The 21,912-nt window shown below is 41.4% G+C and overlaps 1 protein-coding gene across 1 annotated transcript; it reads right to left on the reverse strand.

Annotated features, from left to right (window-relative positions):
- Nucleotides 1-438: 438 nt before the first annotated feature.
- scara5 (scavenger receptor class A, member 5 (putative)) lies at nucleotides 439-21,666 on the reverse strand. Its single transcript, XM_089022317.1, has 12 exons — nucleotides 21,469-21,666; nucleotides 19,398-19,516; nucleotides 16,725-16,853; nucleotides 9,335-9,534; nucleotides 8,986-9,164; nucleotides 8,778-8,904; nucleotides 7,935-8,103; nucleotides 6,608-6,688; nucleotides 3,535-3,642; nucleotides 2,749-2,805; nucleotides 1,934-2,122; nucleotides 439-1,464 (listed from the first exon to the last, which is right to left on the reverse strand). Exons 2-12 carry the CDS (start codon nucleotides 19,507-19,509, stop codon nucleotides 1,331-1,333), a joined length of 1,485 nt encoding a protein of 494 aa, XP_088878443.1. The 5' UTR covers nucleotides 19,510-19,516; nucleotides 21,469-21,666; the 3' UTR covers nucleotides 439-1,330.
- Nucleotides 21,667-21,912: the final 246 nt, after the last annotated feature.

Raw genomic sequence — 21,912 nt, forward strand, 5'->3', positions numbered from 1 at the left:
TAAATAATAAATAATAAATAACTTTGGAAAATCAGCAAAATGATCTGCAAAAAATGGTTCATGTCTTACGGGCCTTCGAAACCCATCTGCTGCTACAAAAACGATGAGATATTTTTTGTGGCAGTTTCATATTTTTCTTTTATTGGAAAATTAAATACTGCTGCCCCGGTGCTGTACATTTAAAAAATTGATGAGGGAATTTATGACATCAGGCAAATTATTTCAGTGAGCAACATTTAGTTGGATTGGATTGGATTTGCCTTTATTAGTCTCGCGGTGGAGAAATTTACATTTCACAGCAGCAAAGTTATGAAAGGAATGAAAGTAGAAAAACAAAATACAGGATCTCTCATACGGGAGTTTGTAATCTGCCTGACGCCATAAAACTGTCATTGCATGAAAAATAAACCCAACATTGGAAAAAAAAATAACAGGATAGTGGATTGTAGACTATATTTTGAAGGCATAGTCACTTATTAATAGCATGATATTAAAAATGAACCATAAACATATGCATCGATTGCAGCATGCTGAAGTTGGGGTTCAGCCGTAACATTTGCGGGGAGCAGCTTTACTCTCAGTATTCTTGACATAAAATGAACCCCAAAATACTAATTGAGTAGAGTACTGTACAATAATTGTAGTTTTTTTCCATTACTATTTCTCCAAGTTATTTCCCATTGTAATATTTATGTTCATATGTTCATCTGATTTTTACTTGGGACGCCTCAGGGAAATTGGTTTATGATTGTATTAAAATATTATTGTATTACCCCAAATTTTTTTAGGGGGGGTTACAAGATCACATGTTTCCACGTGTGTCACACATGGAAATATTCTTACAAAAATTGCACCTTTGAGCTGCCAATCAAGCGACCAAGCCAGAGAGAGACGATCTCACCTGTTTAAACATATCTATGATGTCAAGAGTGCATATGCAGCATTTAGTAGTAGACGTACAAATCAAAAGATGCACGATGAAATATTTGGGGTGTTTCTAAGTCACTGTAGCAGTTCCAGTAAATGTTGAATAACCGACATGCCATGATAACACTGATGACGACAATAACTATAAGAAAGGAACCTCTTTCAATAGGGTCTTCATAATACGGTACAAAATTGTGGTGACCAGTAAATCAGAAGTCTTTAGAAACGGCATCAGTTGCACCAAAATGGAGGTTCGTTTCCAAAATAGTCTCTCATTTGAAAGTCTCTATGTCCATCTTCTCGACCAAACCGGGTCCATTTGCCTCAACAGCAAATTCAACGACAACATACCCAGGACCAGGGACTGAAGGAATGAATCAGGTATGAGGCGTTTAAAGTTTCATTAACCGAGGCACGTGACGCCAGCGTCTTCCACATGACCGCAGTTGGTTTTGCCCCAACCAGAAAACTTGCACTCGTGGATCGCAGCTTCAGAGCCATCGCACGCTACATCGTCCATCCAGATTAGACCGCTGCCTACACCGGAACAGAGCCATGAAGAAAACACATTTACACAACATAGCATCAGCATGCACATCCGTGTGTTTTGCCAACTTCAACGGAGAGTTAGGACGGAGAAAAAAAAATCATTGGACTTGCACACTGCATGTCCAATGAATCAAGACAAGAGTGTGGAAAATCCTACTGGACCCTCAACACCCTGCACACCAACTTTTCCGGCGAATCCCCTCAGGCAGGCGCTACTGATCCATGCGCACCAAATCCAGTGGTCATTTAAACAGCTTCTTCCCCCTAGCCATAAACTCTCTCAACAGTTACCAAAATATAACTGTATCGTGCCTTTTCGTAATTTTGCACAACCCTGCGGAACAGATACTAATGCAGCGTGTTCTACCGGAGACAAATTTCTCATTTATTGTACATACTTGGCCAATAAAGATGAGACCAGATACCAAATACAATAACCCGTTTTCCCCGCCATTACCTTGTCCGAAGCGTCCCGTCTTGTGAACCTCGGCGGCACCTCGGTACCCCAACATCCTGCACACGACGTTGCCATCGTTCTTGTCCCACACATCATCGCACACCGTTCCCCAGCGTTGCTCATGGAAGACCTCCACACGGCCCTCGTGGGGTCCTGACCCGTTCACCAATCGTACCAACATTTCTTCCACTGAGAAGACAAAAAAATGAGATATGTCAGGAATTGGGTGAATCGCCCATGTGTGGGACATTTGTGTACGACGGCAATTGTTAAATGAAATGTGGCTTGGTTTCAACCTTACACATGAAAAGAACGTTTTTTTTTTTTTACTTTTCCAAAACGACTTTGATGTAATAATCAATACGATCCATCTGAGTCTGGTTTCAATCCGGCGGATCTGACAACTGAAATCAAAACATTCACATTGCTGCATATTATCAGAAGTGAAGGGAGCATTAAAAACACATCAAAATGAAAATGTACATATTAGCTTAATCTCTTGGAAGAAATCCAACATGACCTCAATCCAAAAAAACAAAACACAAACACTGTTCAAATTTCCATATACAAAAATCTTTCATTGCCGGACGTGTAAAAATGCATCCAGTCCAGTGCCAGGGTTTTTGTCATTTTCACTCAAATTCCAGGACCCAGAGAATATCGAGTTTTAGGACTACATAAACATTCAATGCAGCATAAAAAACCCAAGATTCAAATTTAAATCCCATGACTGAATTATTTTGCTGTTTTGTTGCTATTTGCATTATCTAAATTCGGTCAATCACAAATAAATAAATAAATAAATAAATAGTCACCTGTTTTTTCTCCTCTGTCACCCTTGTCTCCTTTCATCCCTCGTTCTCCTCGTTCCCCTGTTGACAAAACACGAGCAGACATTGGAAGGCGTCATCTGGTTTTTGGTAGAATTCAACCCTCCCTGCCCCGCAGACTTCCAACTTGTTTGACTGGTGAAACATCACAGTTGACAGCGTTACACTGCATGGATATTTGAGTCATCTATGGTGCAGTTTATTTCCTGAATTAAACTGGTCAGAGGCCACCAGCCTGCCTAGTGTGAAACGGTCGTAAATGAAATTTCCTCTTATTTGTGGTTTCAGCCTCCATTGGCACCTTGAAAAGCAAAACCATCGTGTTTGCTTACAGAACAGACTTGTGATCCAAAAAAACCGCAGGGATGACCTTCAAATCTGTCGGGGTGCCATTTGTTGCTCGTTTTCACCAGTGAGTTCTGTTTTTTTTTGTCTTTCTTTCGACGATGGGCTTTAATTTGGTTTTATTTTTACATTACAGACATCTGCGGCGTGACACACACGCCGTTCCGAGATAGCCAATCGGTGTCACATCTGAATCAGGTTGGAAAATATTCATTTGATATCTTCTACATCAAGTCGTCAATGAGACAACGTTGTTGTTGACTAAGCTCAATCAATGACTCCAGCGCGGTTACTCTCAAACAACGCTTCTGACTGCACACCTGCCTAATTTTACTGTCAACAAGACATATTGTTACTGTTAACTAACTGACCGTTTCAATGTGTCTCTCTCGACATCTTTTGGGCCCATATTTGCCTTTTACCCACCTTTTGGACCGAGAGCTCCGATATCTCCCTTTTCTCCTTGAGTGCCACCGTCGCCACTGGATCCTTTGATACCACGAAGTCCCTGGATACCCTTTTCTCCAGATAAGCCTTAAATAATAATCATAATACGTCTCATTTATAAGCGCCTTTCAAAACTGTCACGGTCACTTTACAGTCACGGGATACGTTTTTCTGTGGGTGAGCAGTGGCAGCCACACGCGCCAGCGTTCACTCAACCAGGAAGTAACTCAAATAGATAGAAAGCTAGCTAATAATAATACATAGTATTTATAAGCACCTTTCAAAACTCTCAAGGACATAGCTAATAGCTAGATAGCTAGATCGCTATATAGCTAAAAAATAGCTAGCTAAATAGCCAATAGATTGAAAATAGATAGCAAATAGCTAGCTAGCTAGGTAGATAGCTTGCTAGATAGCTAGCTGGATTGCGAGATACATAAACAGAAGTGCAGTGAAGAAAAACGAATAAGGAATAAATTAAAGAGACATAAACACATAGAGTCCATAGAGTATAATCTTCGAACAAAACGTCTGCGAGTCCATTGGAAAGCTGGTATTAGAGTGCCTCGTTGTCAGCTGTGAGTATTCACAAACCATGATGAGAAAGGCAGAAGCACAAGGAAGGAAAAATAATTGGTGACACGGAACAGGGCCAGCATTATGGACTGGGGGCTTTATGTTGGTGTGGCTATTTTGGAGTGCCTCGTTGTGGTGCTATGGATGTGTGAGATGTAACGGACACCCGATGCTTTCACCACATATATTGCTCAAACAATTTTTCATCTGTTTTTTTAATGGTGGGAATAGTTACAGCCCATTTAGCAACTTTGGCCACAGGTGTCATGCGTTGGTTTGTGACCAACAGGTGGCACTGTAGTGCCCCGCCTGCAGCTGTACAGGTGATGGTCGTTTTAATCAGTGGCCGTTAAAAGGACCATTCAGTGTTGGGTCATTGTTTGTTTAACCCTGTTTGTTTCGTCTTGTCATGTTTTCCTCATGGTTTTGTTTGCTACTTTGGACCTTTCTGTCCCGATGACTTTGTTGTTTGAAATTTTGTTCCTGCTGACTTTATTTAATAATAATTTGTCAAATACACCCTGCTCCTCCTTCCTGCCTGCATTTTGGGGTCCACCACCGAGCAAAGCCCAGTCAACAGCACATATGAAAAAATATTCTACATCGTTTGTGTACTTGTCTAATTGCCCTGTAACACGTGCATAGTTTTTCAATTAAACCGACGGAAATCCCTGCTTGGGCATTGTGTTCTTCCAAGTCGATCTTCATGGACCATTTGTTTTGCTCTGGGAACAGAACAAGGAACCCCCCCGCCCCCCGCCTCCCACCCCAAACTGCTCTCCCACAAAACTTCGACACGCACGACTGTTCAACATGTTCTCGCAAATTGATCTGGTTCATTCCCAGCTTTCCCTGTGCTCCACCATGACATCATTGATGGACGACATCGCCGCATAAATGCTCCAAAGATTAACACGGCCCCAAAAAAATGGAGAAAAACAGCGATATCGTTGCCCCCTTAACCCCCTCTCTCCATCATTCTACTCCCAATAAAATGTCCCCACTATAATGAGCGTGTATGTGTGTGCATGTGTTTACAGTAAGTACGCTAGAGCTGCGCTGAGCTAACATGTTAATGAGGAACACATGTCTCATGTTGTGACTGCTCCTCAGCAACGAGTCACAGACATCTATCGGCATTAATAGACTCGATTTGTTTTGGCTCAGGTTGAGAGCACAAAACTGATTATGAAGCATCGCGTAAAATCCTTAGCGCTCTTGCAGCGACCAAAATTTGAATCGAACTTTATGGACTTTACGGTTTGTTCTCGTCTTCATCTTTTTTTTTGTTTTGCATCAATAAATATTGCGCGGGTCTTTAAGTGTGCATTGGCAGAGTACCATTTTACCAATTCTGATATAAATTGCGACATCATGTGACTCTGCTGCCAAATAAGCTTTCACATGCCCCCCCCCCCCCACACACAGTGGGATTACCTCCAATGAGACAAAGATGGATGACTGCTTTTATTTCACACAATTACCCCAAAGTACTAAATCGTATTTTTCTACCATGTAATTGTGTGCGCTGGCGTCACCTTTACCGTAAGACAGCGTGACGACGCCAGCTGAGCAGCTGTGTTGGGCTAAAAGAGCAGCGGCGACTTTGATGCCACTCGAGTCACAATCCTTTAGTGTGAAAACACACTTGAAGGTCAATCTGGGTTTTCGCAAGCAACTCGTAGCTTTTCTTTGAAAGGTTAGCCCCAAAAAGGCAGTTGCCTTAGAGAAATTCTAAATACGGTTGTAATTCAGTATTATTCTAAAACACAATGAATCTGATTCTGATAATGTCTGCAACGATGAATGTGGACCCGTTCTTGAGTCTAAAACGGAATTAGAAAATTCCTCAGTCTAGAGGTTTGAAGTGGAAGAGGTATCTTCAGCCGTCATGTTGACTTCTTTGAAGGTGTCGGCCGTTTCACTCCTCATCCGAAAAGCTTTGTCAGCGAACGAATATTTTGCTGGTATTTCTGGCCCTATATACTGTATACATCCCTAATGTTCAGAGGTGGCGGTGCCAGATCTCTGCTTGTTAAATTTTAGTTCGCTGACGAAGCTTTTCGGATTAGGACCGAAACGTCCGACACCGTCAAAGAAGTACAGATGACGGTTGAAGAAACCTTTTCATCGATGGACCACTCCTGTACGACTGTGAGCTTACACAAGCGTGGAAGAAGTATCCATATTTTGAGTGCATTTTTCCCCATGTTTTACACACAGCAAAATATCTGCAGATGGGTTGCATCATAGCAGAGTTTGTCGAGGAAGTCCAAATACTTTTCATGGTTTTGCTGGCGGATTCAACAACATGGGCTTTGTAAAATTGAAACCCGATTATATGTTTTCATTTTTCTTCATTGTTGTCCTTTTTATTGTCTGGAGGAACAGAAAGAACCACAAGAAATCAACACAAACCTCCCTCATCATTTATATTTTGAGTACCAAGACTTTTTTTTCTCCACATAAATCTAACCTCTTAAACCGGTTAATCCAGGAGCGCCGGTGTGCCCCAATGGCCCAGTGTCACCCTTCTCTCCTTTTGGTCCTGGAGGTCCTACAAAATGACGATGACAAATATCATTTATTAGGGACCCCAGTGATGTGTAATTCTTCCCTTAGTAATTTAACTCATTCACTGCCATTCACAAATTAGTCGGGTTTTGTTTTTTCTTGCATGGGTGCCGATAAAACGCTGGCCAGACCTCTGGCAATGTTTTTACCTTCCACAAGGTGCAGCATTTGCCTCTTATCCACGTCAGCACTTTGTTCCAGCTTCAGCTGTTGTTAAAGCGCGATATAAACCAATATGTATGTATTGTATTGTATTTTGGACATCGACCCACATTTCAAGCTCATATAACTCCAGACCCCTATAAATTAGGAATTAACGATTTTTTTCTGATGAAATAAGATAGTATAAGGTTTCTTTCACGCCATTGAATGTTTATGTTGTTCACAAACTCAATATTCGGTGGGTCCTGGAATAAGAATGACAATGACAATAACCCTGGCACTAGAGAGGACACTTTTCTACAGGTCTGGCAGTGAATGAGTTAATAATGCCACAATTGCCTTTTCTCACGTTGCGCCGGGGAAGCCATTTGGTTACCTAACACAGTGACAGTCACACCAAAAAAAGTTATTCCACATAAGTCCGAAAGTTGACATGCGAGAAGTCACTAAGTCACGAGTCACTAAGAAAACATCTCCTGGCTCTGGACAGCTTCTCCACCCAGAAATGAGATTTACGAGGAAGGGTCCTATAAAGTGGTTTTTTTCATGTATGACAAAGCAGGAGAATATTCATGCACAAAACCCCCTGTTTAAAAACCCCGCGAAGTAAAATCTGAGATTTATTTTGAAATGCAACACACATGTTTGAAGAGAATTGCTGAAAACATGCACAAAAAAAACAAAACAAAAACAAAACTATTAAGTAGTAAATAGCGCCTCCATGTCTACTGTGAGTGCATACGTATCTTAGAGAGAAGACACACAAAAAAAATCTGGCTTGATAGCCAACGTGTGAACCACGGCTTTGAGCTGTGTGAGTGGCGTCTTTTGAGCGCCTCGTTATTGGTCCATGAACGCCAAGGACAGAATGCGGAAAGCAAAGGGGGAAAAATTATGACTTGGCAGTCAGCACATAAACCTGGGCTTTGTGTGTGTGTGTTTTTTTTTAGAGCGCCTCATTGTTGCAATGTGGAAAAGCACCTAACGACTTCTACAAAAACTTTCACAGAGACAATTAGTGGTTAACTTGAGAGAAATTTAACAAGGACCGAGGAGCTCCATCGAACCTTCTATGAAGCTGATATTTTTCAGAGCGAAGGAGCGCTCCCAGTCCCTGAGACGCAGATCCTCGGTGAGGGTGTTCAAGAGTTCCATTTCGTTTCTTAGTTGCGCTTCTGTGTGGAAGTGCGTCACCCACAGACTGGATGTGTCCTCTGTGATGTTGCTGATCTGAATCTATGGGGGGTGGGGGGAAGAGGGGGGGATAAACAATTGTTGCAAGTTATAGACATCAACTAACATTTAAACTGCAGTAAAGATACAGATTGATTGACTACCGGTGTATAAAATGCACACCCTCAAAGAATGGTGTATTCTACGGGGGAAATGGAGTCGGTGGCCGCTGATAGTAGTTGCAAGACATGTTGTGGCTCAATGTTACTTCACATATAAGGCGCAGGGTCTTCTTTTGAAGAAAATTAGGGCTTTTGGGTACGCTTTATACACCGGAAAATAAAGTACATTTGTTACAGGCAACTTGGAGCACTAAAATACATCTGTGGCGAATTTGAAAAAGCTTCTCTGGTGAATATGATGAATATTATTTTACCTGTTATTGTCATTTTTTGACCTCAAGATGGCACCGCGAGAGTGGCTGCCTTTACAGCAGCTCCTGTATTTTGTTTTTGTTGCTGTGAAATGTAAATTTCTCCATTGGGAGACAAATAAAATCTCGGTTTCACTCCCCTGTGCTTTCTTTGTGACTGCTTTATTTCCTGTATATGATAGCTGTCCATGTTCAACGCTTTGTCACAGCTTCAGCTGTTGTTGAAGCTCTATATAAATCAATATGTATTGTATTGTATTGTATTGTCAATGCATTGACACAGTTATTTTTTGTGCCTTCGTACCTGCAGATCGTGTATTTTGAAATGATGAATATTGATGTCATTGCTGATGGTGTGATTGACAGCTCCCACTGTCCAGTTGACCTCCTCCAGCTTGTCCCTTAACCCGGTAACCTGACTTGAAGTCTCCCTTTTAAAAACACACACATGGTCATCAGCGTATATGATATGGAGACGTCATGGCCGCCATACTAGAATCAAATTCTCTAACATGAGGATTAGGTTCTGGTCATGGAGACCGGTGGAGGTACGGGCCACTTCAGCGATCAACCCAGTCAGGTTCCTGCCGGTGGAGCTGCTAAATGATGACAGACGTTCGTCTAGATGCACCAGGTAGCCTTCGGAATGGAGGGAGTGAGCTTGCATGGTTCTCAGCTCAACCTCAAGGCTCTGGGAGGATCCAAAAGGAAATGATGAGGTTCTGTGCTCCCACAAAGAGAAACTTGAGAACATTGTTTTCATTCCATCCAATTTGTTTTCAAGTGCGATATCTAAATTGGGGCTGTACCCCAGTGTCTCTAGAAACAAGGATATGTACAAGATGTCACCAAAAAAAGCACCTTGATGAGAATCTCCAGCTTATGCAGCCAATCGCTGTGGTTCTGGAAGAGATTCTCCAGCTTCCAGATGTTCTCCAAGAGGTCAGCCCGATCCGATGTCTCGTCCAGTGTCTGCTGGAGCAGCCGTGAGCGTTCCGACATGTGAGTGACGTTCTCCATCAGCACCTGCTGCCGTTGCGTCCATGCCTGGGAGCGAGACACTGCAGGGAGGAAATAAAACGCAACACAGTTGTTGTTGGTGAACATCTCTCGGCAACCACGTAAAAGTCCCCAAATTCAAGGGAATCCGTCAACATCTATCACTCAGCTGGGATCATGTAATGCAAAGCAGATGTTGTGCTTGATTCACAGCGATCTCATTTGTTTGTGAATTTCCACCTAAAGCTCCAGGATACTTGGAATTGTAGTTCCGGGAACTGACATGGTTCGATCAGATACTGTATGGTCAGAGCAGGACAGTAGTTCTATGTCAAAGCTGCTCAAAAACAGGGCCAAAAATTGCTTTCTGTGTGTTGATTTAGCTGCAGCCACTCCAATTTGCGCAACAATTAACTTTTCTTCTTCTTGTACTCTGCTGTGGCCTCTTAAATCATGTCCTGTGCAAGTATTTCGATGCACAGACAAGTTATTAAAAGGACAGAGATTTGCGTGGAGGTTGGCTTCCAATAAATGAATTGCAGTTCATTATGCGTTTTAGATTTACTTCAAATGACCCCAGACTGGGATGACTAATTGCTAAATCATGGCCTGTATGTGTTGCAACACACACATGGACACACACAAACGCACACGCACGCACGCATGCACGCACGCACACACGCACACACACACACACGCACACACACACACACACACACACACACACACACACACACACACACACACACACACACACACACACACACACACACACACACACACACACACACACACACACACTAATACAATGCCATGCACAGTACATTAAAGTCCCCACAATGTTGAAATAAGCGACCCTTTCAAGGACCAACAAGATAAGTTTGAGCGACAAAAAAAATGTCTGCTTAAAAACTGGAATAAATTCTAATGGACTATTGCCATGTGATTTCCCAACGTGACAACAAGGCACTCTAAATTCAGAAGGCTATTGGCCTATCCAAATGCAGGGTGTACGCAGAGCTAACGAGCTACACCGCAACATAGTTCTCAGCATGTTTTCTATGTAGACATTAGAATTCATTGAAGACGTTAGGCTCGCGGTTGCTTTCGAATTCCCACAAAAACACAAGAGAACTGTGTTGATGTCATATTGGTAGGAAGAAAATCGTTCACCGAAGCAAAAGGACAGCTGCTGCTCCAGCGCGTCACTTTTGGCTCAGGGATTCCCATGATTTACGGCCTGGCGTGTTTCCACCTCCTATGTCACATTTCAACAGCAAAACTGCAGTAGAAAATTGATCAGTCACAGCCTGTGCATATGTGGAACTGTCGCGGCTTAGAATTGAAGCGGATTTACGTGTTGCAGGAGATGTGAAACAGTCTCTTTTCGTGAACGGATGCTACACTTTTGTGTTTGCTTTCAACATTTAGCTTGTAGCAGACATGCACATTTCACCAAGATGTCCCTGAGCCACTGGTGAAAAGGACACTTTAATCCTCTCCCCCTTCGTCTAGAACTGCTTCATACGACAAAGAGGGTGCATAGGTTGAATGACAGTCTCTATCCTTGTGTTGTTATATTATTTATTTACTTTTTTGTTGTTGTTTTCACTTCAAGATGGCTCCGCGAGAGTGGCTGCCTTTGCAGCAGCTCCTGGATTGTTTTACTACGTCTTCCTTTCCTTTCCTCTTCCTTTCATTACTTTGCTGCTGTGAAATATAAATAATAAAGGCTAATCCAATCCAATCCATTATTTTAGCGTCCATGATACACTTTGAATGAAAAAAAAACATGTCGCTGATATGCCTCTGATATGTTTGCAATGTGATTGCCCTTGGACACATCACGAGTTCCGTGCTGGAGTTGCTCAAAATGTAAAGAAAATTTAGGGATTATTGAATCCTGACGACCCCCCAACATGGCGCATTCAAACAAACGCCCGCCAGAGCAACGCCCGCCGGATCAGCATCCATGGTTACTGAGCTGCGACTTCAACTCTCTTATAGCTTGTCGTGTATTTCTTTATTTCGTATCCCAATTTTAGGTACGAATCACAGTTTGCCGATCAGACAACAGCTAAGGAGCAAATACTTTTGTGCTGTATTATTCCGTTGCATATATGGCATATTTTGGCTTTCAACTATTTTTAGCATGAAACCACAAGTCAAAACAAAGAGAGCAAACAGTTTGTGGCGCTTTGATAGCCGAATGAACAGCACAGCTTGCTTCGATTAAAATGAAGAGTGGCTTGGCCGCTTGGCTAAGGCTTGACTGCAACATTAGCAACCGGCAGGTAAACTGCAGCATATGTGGGAGTTTTGCATGTAGCGTGACCGTGCAAGCGCTATTCTTATGGTGACACCAAGTATAACGTCTTCCCATTTTCATGCATTAATAAAAAAAATGAAATACACATTTTTAATGTGATTCTGCAAAATAAAGCTTTTATTACAAAATAAAGCGTTTATTCGACTCTACAAACTTTTAATATTTGATCTTCACTATTTTACTGCCATTCTTGAATTTGTTCTGGGTTTTGGTTTTTCTTGCTGGTGTGCCGATAAATCGCTGGCCAGACCTCTGGCGATTTTCCCTTCCACAAGGGGGCAGCATTTCCATTTTTTCCATGTTAGGTCTTTGTTCCACCTTCAGCTGTTGTTAAAGCACTATACAGTACAAAACAATATGTACGTTTTGGATTGGATGTTGTACAGCTGCCCCAATTTGAAGCTCAGATAACTCCAGACCCATAAAATTAACTCTTTTTTTCTGATGAAAGAAAAAAAGTCTAATGTTTCTTACGCTGCATTTAATGTTTATGTAGTCCTGAAACTCAATATCCTGTGGGTCCTGGAATTCAAGTGACAATGACAAAAACCCTGGCACTGGCGTGGATAATTTGTCTGCCAGTGAATGAGTTAACACGTCTTTTCTACACCACAATAATGAAGCACTCTCGAGCAGGCATGCTACGTCAAAGTCCCCTTCAATTCTTTAATCAGAGGTTCCACCCATTTAAAAAAAAAACTGCTCATACACCATCATCTCTGTACTGTGTGCACACTCACAGCAGACAATAAGGCACTCTAAAGAGGCCACACCACCACAAAGCCCTGTTGTTTGCTTTTTCCTTTCAGTTTTTTGCTAATCTACCATGTTTTTACGGCCCTTACACCCCCCCACCCCCTCCCCACCACCCTTCTCAATGCGATGTGCATACATGTGCGTGCCATTGCGTGCGTATCTTCCACTTATGCAGCATTCCCACTGCGGAACCTTTGGACGTTCTCCAGACACTGAACGGAGAACTCGGCACACATGACTGTAGGTTTTATATTCTCACTTCGTCCTTTCCTTTTCTCTTATTTCCATCACTTTGCTGCTGTGATATGTACTGCACTGCGACACTAATAAAGGCTCATCCAATTCAATCCTCTTGTCATATATAGATTTACTTTTAGTTGATATGGTCAAAGAAATATCCCGAATGGATTCGGTGAATTAAATGATAGGAAACGTCGCCAGGCACCCACATCATAATCAGCACTCACGTCACGTTTGACCTCTTGCACTTTTTTCACATCTGGTTTACATCACTGCCCGCTTATGTGTCTTCTGTCGTCCGGTTTTCAGACTTCAAAGTGGCTCGCTTTGGTAAAAGAATTGGTAAAAGATGTGTCACGTGTGCGGCGCGCATGTGGGCACGCGTGTCCACTAATCAAATCAGTACAATGCAGATAGATGCTTTCGTGCTTTAAAGTCACTTGAGAACAGCTGTCAAATCGGAGCAATTTTCCTCCCTTTCAAAGCAAAATCAGCAAACGCCTGATGGTCGGAGATCTCAGAAAGGATCCCAAGGATGATTATGATGTGGTGTGGTACACATCCAGTATCCCCATAAATTAGCTGAATCAAATACGGTAAATTACAATTTTTGATTACCTTGTGGAGTAAAAAGCATTTACTTGCCATTTCTAGCCTGTGCTATCCAAATGACCATAATTGGGCATACGCTATGCTGGTCAAATTAATGTCGAACTGATCATTTTACAACAGGGAGTAAAGGACAAATCGGTTTGTTGGGGTTGGATTTTTAATCAAAGCTCATTGCTATTTTGGCATGCCTGCCTGCTCGCCATCATCACAACGCTTATCTCTTTAAAATGACATGTTGAGAAGGGGCCAATTTCAGGGTGGTGTGGGTGGGGTGGGGGGGGTCTGCTATAGTGAGTAATGAGTCAAGTGAGAATTTAATCCAAAGCCAAAGTTTGGGATGAAGAGGGAGTAGGGGGGCTTCTGGCAAACAGACATGGGCATTTTTGTACATGAGCATGGATGTAGAGGGGGGCCCTGAGGGAGCAATGCTGAAGCCACTTGGCAAACAAAACGCTGCTTTGATTGCTTGTTCTTCAGGCAGCTCATTTAAAGGTCCTAAATAAGAAAATACTTTCACTGGCACACACATACACACACACATACACACGCACACACACACGCACACACACTTTGTCCGCAATGTCTCCGTCGTCTTGTCTTCCCTCGTCTCCTAACAACATTTGGAAAGAGGCCCCTCGCTCAAGGTGAAAAGTCATAAAGTCGCACCCGCACACACGCACACACAATATCTGGCTACGAGGCAGTAAAGGCACCCTGCCAGGGTATTTCCAAGGGTGTTCACCCAAATTAACATACAGAATCATAATGTACAGAAAGCGGGAATGATATGAAGGAGTATTTACAAAACAAGTGTAGACAAATTTCCCCATTGTGGGACTATTAAAGGCTTTCTGATTCTGACAAAACAAATGGAACTCAAATATTTCCCTGTGAAACATTCCTCAACATGATTTCTCACACAAAGAACAATGCAGTATTTTTCAAAATTAAGTATTGGGACGCCTACAGTCGGAAGTGGGGTACTTGAAGGTGATTGATAGAAAAGTAAAGGACCTTAACTCATTCACTGCCATTCACGAATTCAGAATCACAAAACCTTTATTCGTCCCACAATGGGGAAATTTGCAGTCCACAGCAGCAATTTGAAAGGGGAATTTATTCAGGAATTGAAAATATGACAGCATTTGTTCGGGTTTTGTTTTTCTTGTTTGGGTGCCGATAAAGCCCTGGTCAGACCTCTGGCAATGTTTTTCCCTTCCACAAGGGGGTAGCATTCCCTTTTTTTCCCATGTTAGCGCTTTGTTCCAGGTTCAGCTGTTGTTTAAGCGCTATATAAACCAATATATACGTATATATAAACCAATATATATGTATTGCATTGTATTAGGTATAGCCACCCTCATTTCAAGCACATAACTCCAAACCCATATAATGTAGGAATTAACTCTTTTTTCTGATGAAAAAAAGAGAGTCTAAGGCAGAGGTGTCAAAGTCAAGGCCAAGGGGCCAAATCCGGCCAGCCACATCATTTTTTTCGGCCCGCGAAAGCAAATCAACTTTTGAAATGCCATGATGCTTGCTAAAATCCTAACCAAAATGTCACATTTTTGGATGTAGATCACAATAACAGTCATTATTCTTGACTTCTGATTTGAAAACTAGTTATTTGTTAATTTGTTGTGCACTCTATATGTAATATGTGGAGGGGATTAAACATTCTAATGGCTTACCCAAATTCATAACAGCCCTCGAGAGGAACCCATAACCACACTGTGGCCAGCGGCAAAAAATGTCTTTGACACCCCTGGTCCTAGGTTTCTTAAGCTGCATTGAATGTTGATGTAGTCCTAAAACTCAATATTCTGTGGATTCTGAAATTGGAGTTACAATGACAAAAACCCTGGCACTGGAGTGGACACATTTTTGCAGATGTCTGGCAGTGAGTGAGTTAAACACATCCTTGAGGAATTTGATTCAAAAGGAGTAGAATTTTGCTTACATAACGTACAGTTACTGAGACAGAACTTGTTGGGTGGCGAATGGGGTTCACATTCCAAAACTTGGCCCCGCTTTTGAAGCGCAACCTTCGCTCTCATTGTTGTTAGCATATTATCCTATGAGTGTTCTCCACGCTAACGTACGGAACGCAGCTACAATAACACGGAAATGAGTTTCACATCACGCACCCCCACAGCCCTCCCCTCCATTACATTCACACGCCTCGTATGGGCTCATGAGTGTGTCCTTCATTGCGAGGCAGAATCATCTTCTGAGGTCATGTGCAAAGAAATTTGAGATGGACATGAAACTATTTCCATGTGCTAACGTATTCATCACGAACATATGCAAAAAAAGAAAAAAAAGAAAAAGAAATTGAAGCCTTCTCTGGGAGGGAAGGAAAACCATAACAGATCCCACAGTGCATATATATTTATGATATATTATGTAGCACCACAGTAGGATGTCTTCTGATATTAAACTCTTCAGTTTCCAGTGGTTGATTCTTTATGATCGGACATATTGTCACTTCTTTCTATTGACATTGCACTTCCATGTATATTCGTCATTTATGGATTGATTTACAAATATATTCTGATGTTTTTTTTTTAGAATTTGAAAACCATGTAATAAATTCAAGAACCATCATTGTATTTTGAAATTAATAAAAATGTCTATTTAATGTTAAGTAACTGAAAAAAATGTTTTACTCATTCGCTGCCATTACCAAATGTATTCACGAATTGAAAAGTGTGACGTAGGACCAGGGGGCGTTGTTTTTTCTTGCTTCGGGGGTGCCGATAAAGCACTGGTCAGACCTCTTGTAATGTTTTTTTCCCTTTCCACAAGGGGGCAGCATTTGCCTTTTGTCCAAGTTAGCGCTTTGTTACAGCTTCACCTGTTGTTCAAGCGCTATATAAATCAATGTCTGTATTGATTTTGTACACCCGTCCCCATTTCCAAATCAGATAACTCCAGACCCATATAACTTAGGAATTAACATTTTTTTTTGTGATAAAAGGTTTGTAACGCTGTATTGAATGTTGATGTACTCCTAAAACTTAATATTCTGTGGGTCCGGCAATTTGAGTGAAAATGACAAAAACCCCGGCACTGGAGTGGAAACATTTTTTTCCCATCGACCGGCAGTGAATGAGTTAAAATTAATACAAACTTTGCTAGACCACTCAATTATTCAAAAATAATACACAAATGAAAATCTGAACTAAAACAAAAATATACCAATGCACCTTGCTTTTACTGCAACTTTTAAAAATATAGGCCAATTTCACCATAAAAGCATAACACCTCTGGCTTTTTAAACTTTGCAATAACAAGAAGGAAAAGTATCCATACCTGCCAGGCACAGTCCTAAGATGGTCAGCAGCACAAGTATGTAGAGAGACACGATGGCGTATTTGATGGCTGCCAAAGAGGTGAACTGAGAGCAACACGGATCCTGTTTCCTGCGTCGTTTTCCAGACCCTGATGGGATGAGGGGGGCAAAACTACAATCAATCCAAAGCGTTTAGTGCCAATGGCTAACAGCAAATAGTCAACACGATGAGACATTTTGGCTTCCACAACGCGACACAGTTTGTGGTCATGTCTGCGGTCAAGAATGCTTTACAGAGTAAAAATACCAGATTAGTTTCTTCTTGGAACAAATTTAACAAAGGTTGGGGCCATGTGTTCAATAAAAACAATATGTGGTCATTTTGCATGTTGTACATATGTTCACCTCAAGGCCAAATGTTATTAACTCATTCATTGCCAGACGTGCAAAAATGTGTCCACTCCAGTGCCAGGGTTTTTGTCATTGTCAATTGAATTCCAGGACCCACAAAATATTTGCGCGTTTTAGGACTACATACTTGGCAATAAAGATGATTCTGATTCTGATTCTGATAAACTTTCAATGCAGCATAAGACTCTCTTCTTTCATCAGAAAAAAATGTTAATTCCTAAATTATATGGGTCTGGAGTTATATGAGCTTGAAATGAGCTTTCCAAAATACAATTCAATATATAAGTATTGGCTGAAGCAAAGCGCTAACATAGACGCAAACGGCAAATGCTGCTCCACCCCCACCCCCGTGGAAGGGAAAAACATTGCCAGAGGTCTGACCAGGGCTTTATCGGCACCCAAACAAGAAAAACCAAAGCGCTCTACCTCATATTTTCAATTCCCATATTAGTTTGTGAATGGCAGTGAATGAGTTAAAGTCCGATGAGGTGAACAGAGGATAATAAACATCTTCTAAATTTGACAGACCCCGATGAAGAGTGTTGTTAACAAGCCTGGCAAAATGTAATATTTAAAAGCATATAAATCCTACAGCTCTCAAACCCCATGTGGGTGCATACACATAGAGAATGTGACTGTAAAAGTGACCCATCTGTTCATATAAATAAATAAATAAATAAATAAATACATGTGGCCCCCTGGGGCAGAATTTTGCCCACCCCTGATCATTTGCCATGTGATGTTGTAACCATAACAATCCTATAGTGGGCGTGACCTCGCGACAGCATGAATTCATTTGAACCATGACCGACACACAGACACACATGCGCACACACTTCCATCATATGATCACACTCATGCGGAGCAAGACAAACACAGCTGTTGCAAATACGTGCGCGTGTGACTATACACGCACGCACACCACATGATAGGAATGTAAAGAGGAGCAAAAATGTCCAACTCAGCAGGTCGAGAAGAAGGCACGACAACTTGACATCATGCAAATTTAAACAGGAAGTTCACTTTTAAGGCAGAAGCAGCTTTACTTCCTCCTAATGTAAACGCTTGCAGGTTAACCGAGGGTAGTTTAGTTGAGCATATGGGTTTCACACCACCTAACGTATTGTTTCCTATCCTGCTCATCTTAAAATAAGGAGTTGTATATGTGATTGATGGGGAACTGAAAATATGATTCATCACTGACAGAGCGAAGCTTGCCTTTGTATGCAAAATGAAGATTACATTAGATTACATGAGCCATTATTCGTCTCGAAGTGGAGAAATTTACATTTCACAGCAGCAAAAACAAAATATAGGAGCTGCTGTAAAGGCAGCCACTCTCGCGGCGCCATCCTGAAGTCAAAAACAAAAAACACAAAAGACAGAAAATGTTCAATCTTAAGCACTTTTTGACCCTCGTTGTTGCATTAGGCAGTTCTAGATGAAAGAAGAGAGGATCAAAGCCTCATTTTCACCAGTGGATCAGGGATGTCATGGTAGAATGTTCACGTCTGCTACAAGCTAAGTTTTCAAAGCGAATATGAAGCTGTAGCATCCATTGACGAATAGAGATTGTTTCCCAACTCCTATCCCACGTAAATCCGCTTCAATTCCGAGCCGCGACACTTCCACATACGCATCGGTATGATAACATAATCTTTCATACTGACATTTGTTTCGGCGAAGACCGCCCACTGCTTTTGGATGCTAACCTAACGTGAAGCCTAAGCCACATTTATACGACTACAGATGGCCGCAATATGTGTGGATTTTCAAAATAATAAAACAGAAAAATAAAAACAAAAACAAACAAGGAATTAGTACTACAAATGTCTGTAAAATAATTGCTATTTAATTGTGATTGAAGCAAGTTCAGTTTGCAAACAACTGATGTACCGAACTCGCTGTTAATGATCTACAATGTCCCCTAATTCTGTACTTATTATATGCTAACGTAGCTACTTCATCCTGAGAGTTCTTTTTTTGTCTAAGGCATCGTGTTAAATTGTAGTAAAGCAGTAAGTAGTGTTATGACTGACAGAATAAATGTGTTGCTTTTATTTTAGGACAAGCTAAGCTCGAGTGATGCCGTTTTAGCCTCAATTAACCCAGAAAAAAATGTTACGCTCAGAGGAAGCAGAGCAACTTCTGCATTAAGATGCACTTTGCCAGGGTTCATTTTCTTGCAAAATTCCCGACTGCAAACTGACTCAATCTTTTTTTTTCACAGTGTGTTTTTTTTATTTTCAAAATAAAATGACAGTTCTCCTCTTCCTCCTCACCTTCATCACACAGGTTGAGCTTGGACAAGTTATGTCCCTCATAGGCGTCTTCGTACATGGAAGCATTTTCCCGTTCCTCGTAGGTACTCAAGTACATGGGCTTGTTCTCCATCTCCTAGCTGTGATACACACACACACACACGCACACACACACGCACACGCACACGCACACACGCGCACACACGCACACACACGCACACACACACACCCACACGTGCACACACACGCACAAAGTCATATAGAATACAGATAAAGATGTTCCAAGGCAAACAGAATCAAGGAGGGGATGAGTCGGATTTGTGTACTTAACCTGGTCCTTACATTCCATGTCTTTACTTTCAAGAAATAAATCTCTTGGAATTTTAAGGAAGGCATGTAATATGCATTTTGAAGAGGTTTACTTCACGGGCAAAGACGAACTGCACGTGTGTCTCTCAGAGGTTGTGGATGCTTGATGATCTCATCAAACTTTAGTTGCATTTGATTAAAAATGAAAAAGCATTGAAAAAATTGTCTCCACAACATCACAGGGATTTTGAACCAGGGAAATTCAGCTCCCCAAGCCTGTTTCACTTACTGGCTAAAATTTGGGCGGCCTCTCAAATACGTACCAGTAAACTCATAAATAGGTCTCAAGAACATGTTGGGCAATTCCAGGAGTCCTTCAAAGTCTGTGAGGATTTTATTTGATGGCTAACATATTTGGACTGGGTGAAACCAAATAGGGACATGTTGGAGTTTTTGCCTTTGCATGTGCATGAATTAATTTTATGAATCCTCATAAACATGTATTGTACAGTTTAAAAGATGGTTTTATATAACAATATGAAACATAGTAGATGTGTCCATCATATACATTCACAAAAGTCTCAAAAACCCATTCCAGAAAGGATGCAATTTAATCATGTTTTAAACTGTACTTAACAACATGAAATGTGCCTATCATGTACACCCACAAAAAGTTTCAAAAACCCAATTTTCACCTCATATTCATCATTGCGGTCCTGTAAAAGTGAAGTTATGCAAGAGATATACAGGTTGACTAAGCACTCAGTGCTGACTTTCTCATTAAGGCAAGCAGAAAGACAGTTGAACTGAAACTATTGGGGCTGCTAGGAGATACGTCCATGACCCCCCCCCCCCAACCCCTCTACACACCCCCACACACAATCCCTCCATGAGTGATTGCATTCCCCATGTATCTATGTGCATATGTGTGTGTGTGTGTTAAAGGACGGTGGGAAAGCAAAGAATCACTACTATCTGGAACATTGTGCATGTTTGACAATTAAGAATGAATCACCATGAAATACGGAAATAGCACAATTCTCTGCAAAAACAAAAGTCGCAAGTTGTTGTATCATGCAAGAAATGAAACTAATTTTAGTACCGTGAAAGGACCCTATTAAGTTTTTAATGACCCAAATGCCAGAAGAAGCATTCTAAATTATTATTGGGCATGTTTTGTTTTGTTTTTTTTCACCATACGTAAAATTTTCAAGTGAATTTGCTTCAACATTCGGTGATGTTCACAATAACACGAGTTTTCCAATCACAGACAATTTGTGAATGTCACATGACCAAACAGGTGAGCCTTGATTGGGTGTTACTGCAGTCATCAGAAACTGTGATGTCATTATCAGCTGAGAGCAAGTGTGTTTATTTATATATTTATTTATTATTTTTTTGTGGGTAAGGAATTTTATAAATCAATGACAGGGGATCTCCTAGATGAGGTTTCCCCCCCCCCCCCCACCCCGCCCCTGCATTTCCCCCCAAAACATTTTAATGAATGCCAATTATTTCCCCACATTTGCAGGCCAGCACATATTTTGTTCATATTTTAAATGTGAATTATTTTTGCATTGGATCTGGTGAGGAGTTGTGCAATCATTGGTCACTTTATCAGGTACACCTGTGCAAGAAGAGTGATGAAAATCCTGATTTATGAAGAATACTTTAATTCAAATGAGGCTCAAAAGTTGTTTATTGTTTGATGCCTCAACCTCTCAACCTGACGTGCAGGTGTACCTAATGTAGTGACCCAGATTGAAAAACTTGATTCACTCACCTCATCAGCTGTCATCTGAGGGAGGGAGAAAGCTTAAAAATTAATGGTCACAGCTCCAAGCTCTCATCCTCCACCCTGCAGGACCACAAAACCAAAGTTGCAGCTCCACAAGTACGCAGTGGTAGGACGCACCGTGCACGGCTTTTCCTCCTCCTGCTGCTGGAACAACAGCCGGTTGGACTATAGCAGGGAGAATAAGTGCAACCGCAACAAAAACCACCACCGTGGTCCACGTGATCCCAAAAAAGTCATGCAAAGTCCAGCTGGTGTTCTTCATCAGAGGACAGACTCCGTTGTGGGTTGTGTGAAAGCGCCGTCTAGTGGTATTTTGAGGTTGGTGCATACCATTTTCATCGTATTTCATTGACGCTGTAAATGAATATATTTTTTGAACGAAAAGGCTTCAGGCTGTTTTTCAAAGTAGGGTTTCAAATTCGGTTACGG

The sequence above is a fragment of the Hippocampus bargibanti genome, linkage group LG19, assembly GCF_051943395.1.
Source record: "Hippocampus bargibanti isolate YZ-2025 linkage group LG19, ASM5194339v1, whole genome shotgun sequence".
Classification (NCBI taxonomy): domain Eukaryota; kingdom Metazoa; phylum Chordata; class Actinopteri; order Syngnathiformes; family Syngnathidae; genus Hippocampus; species Hippocampus bargibanti.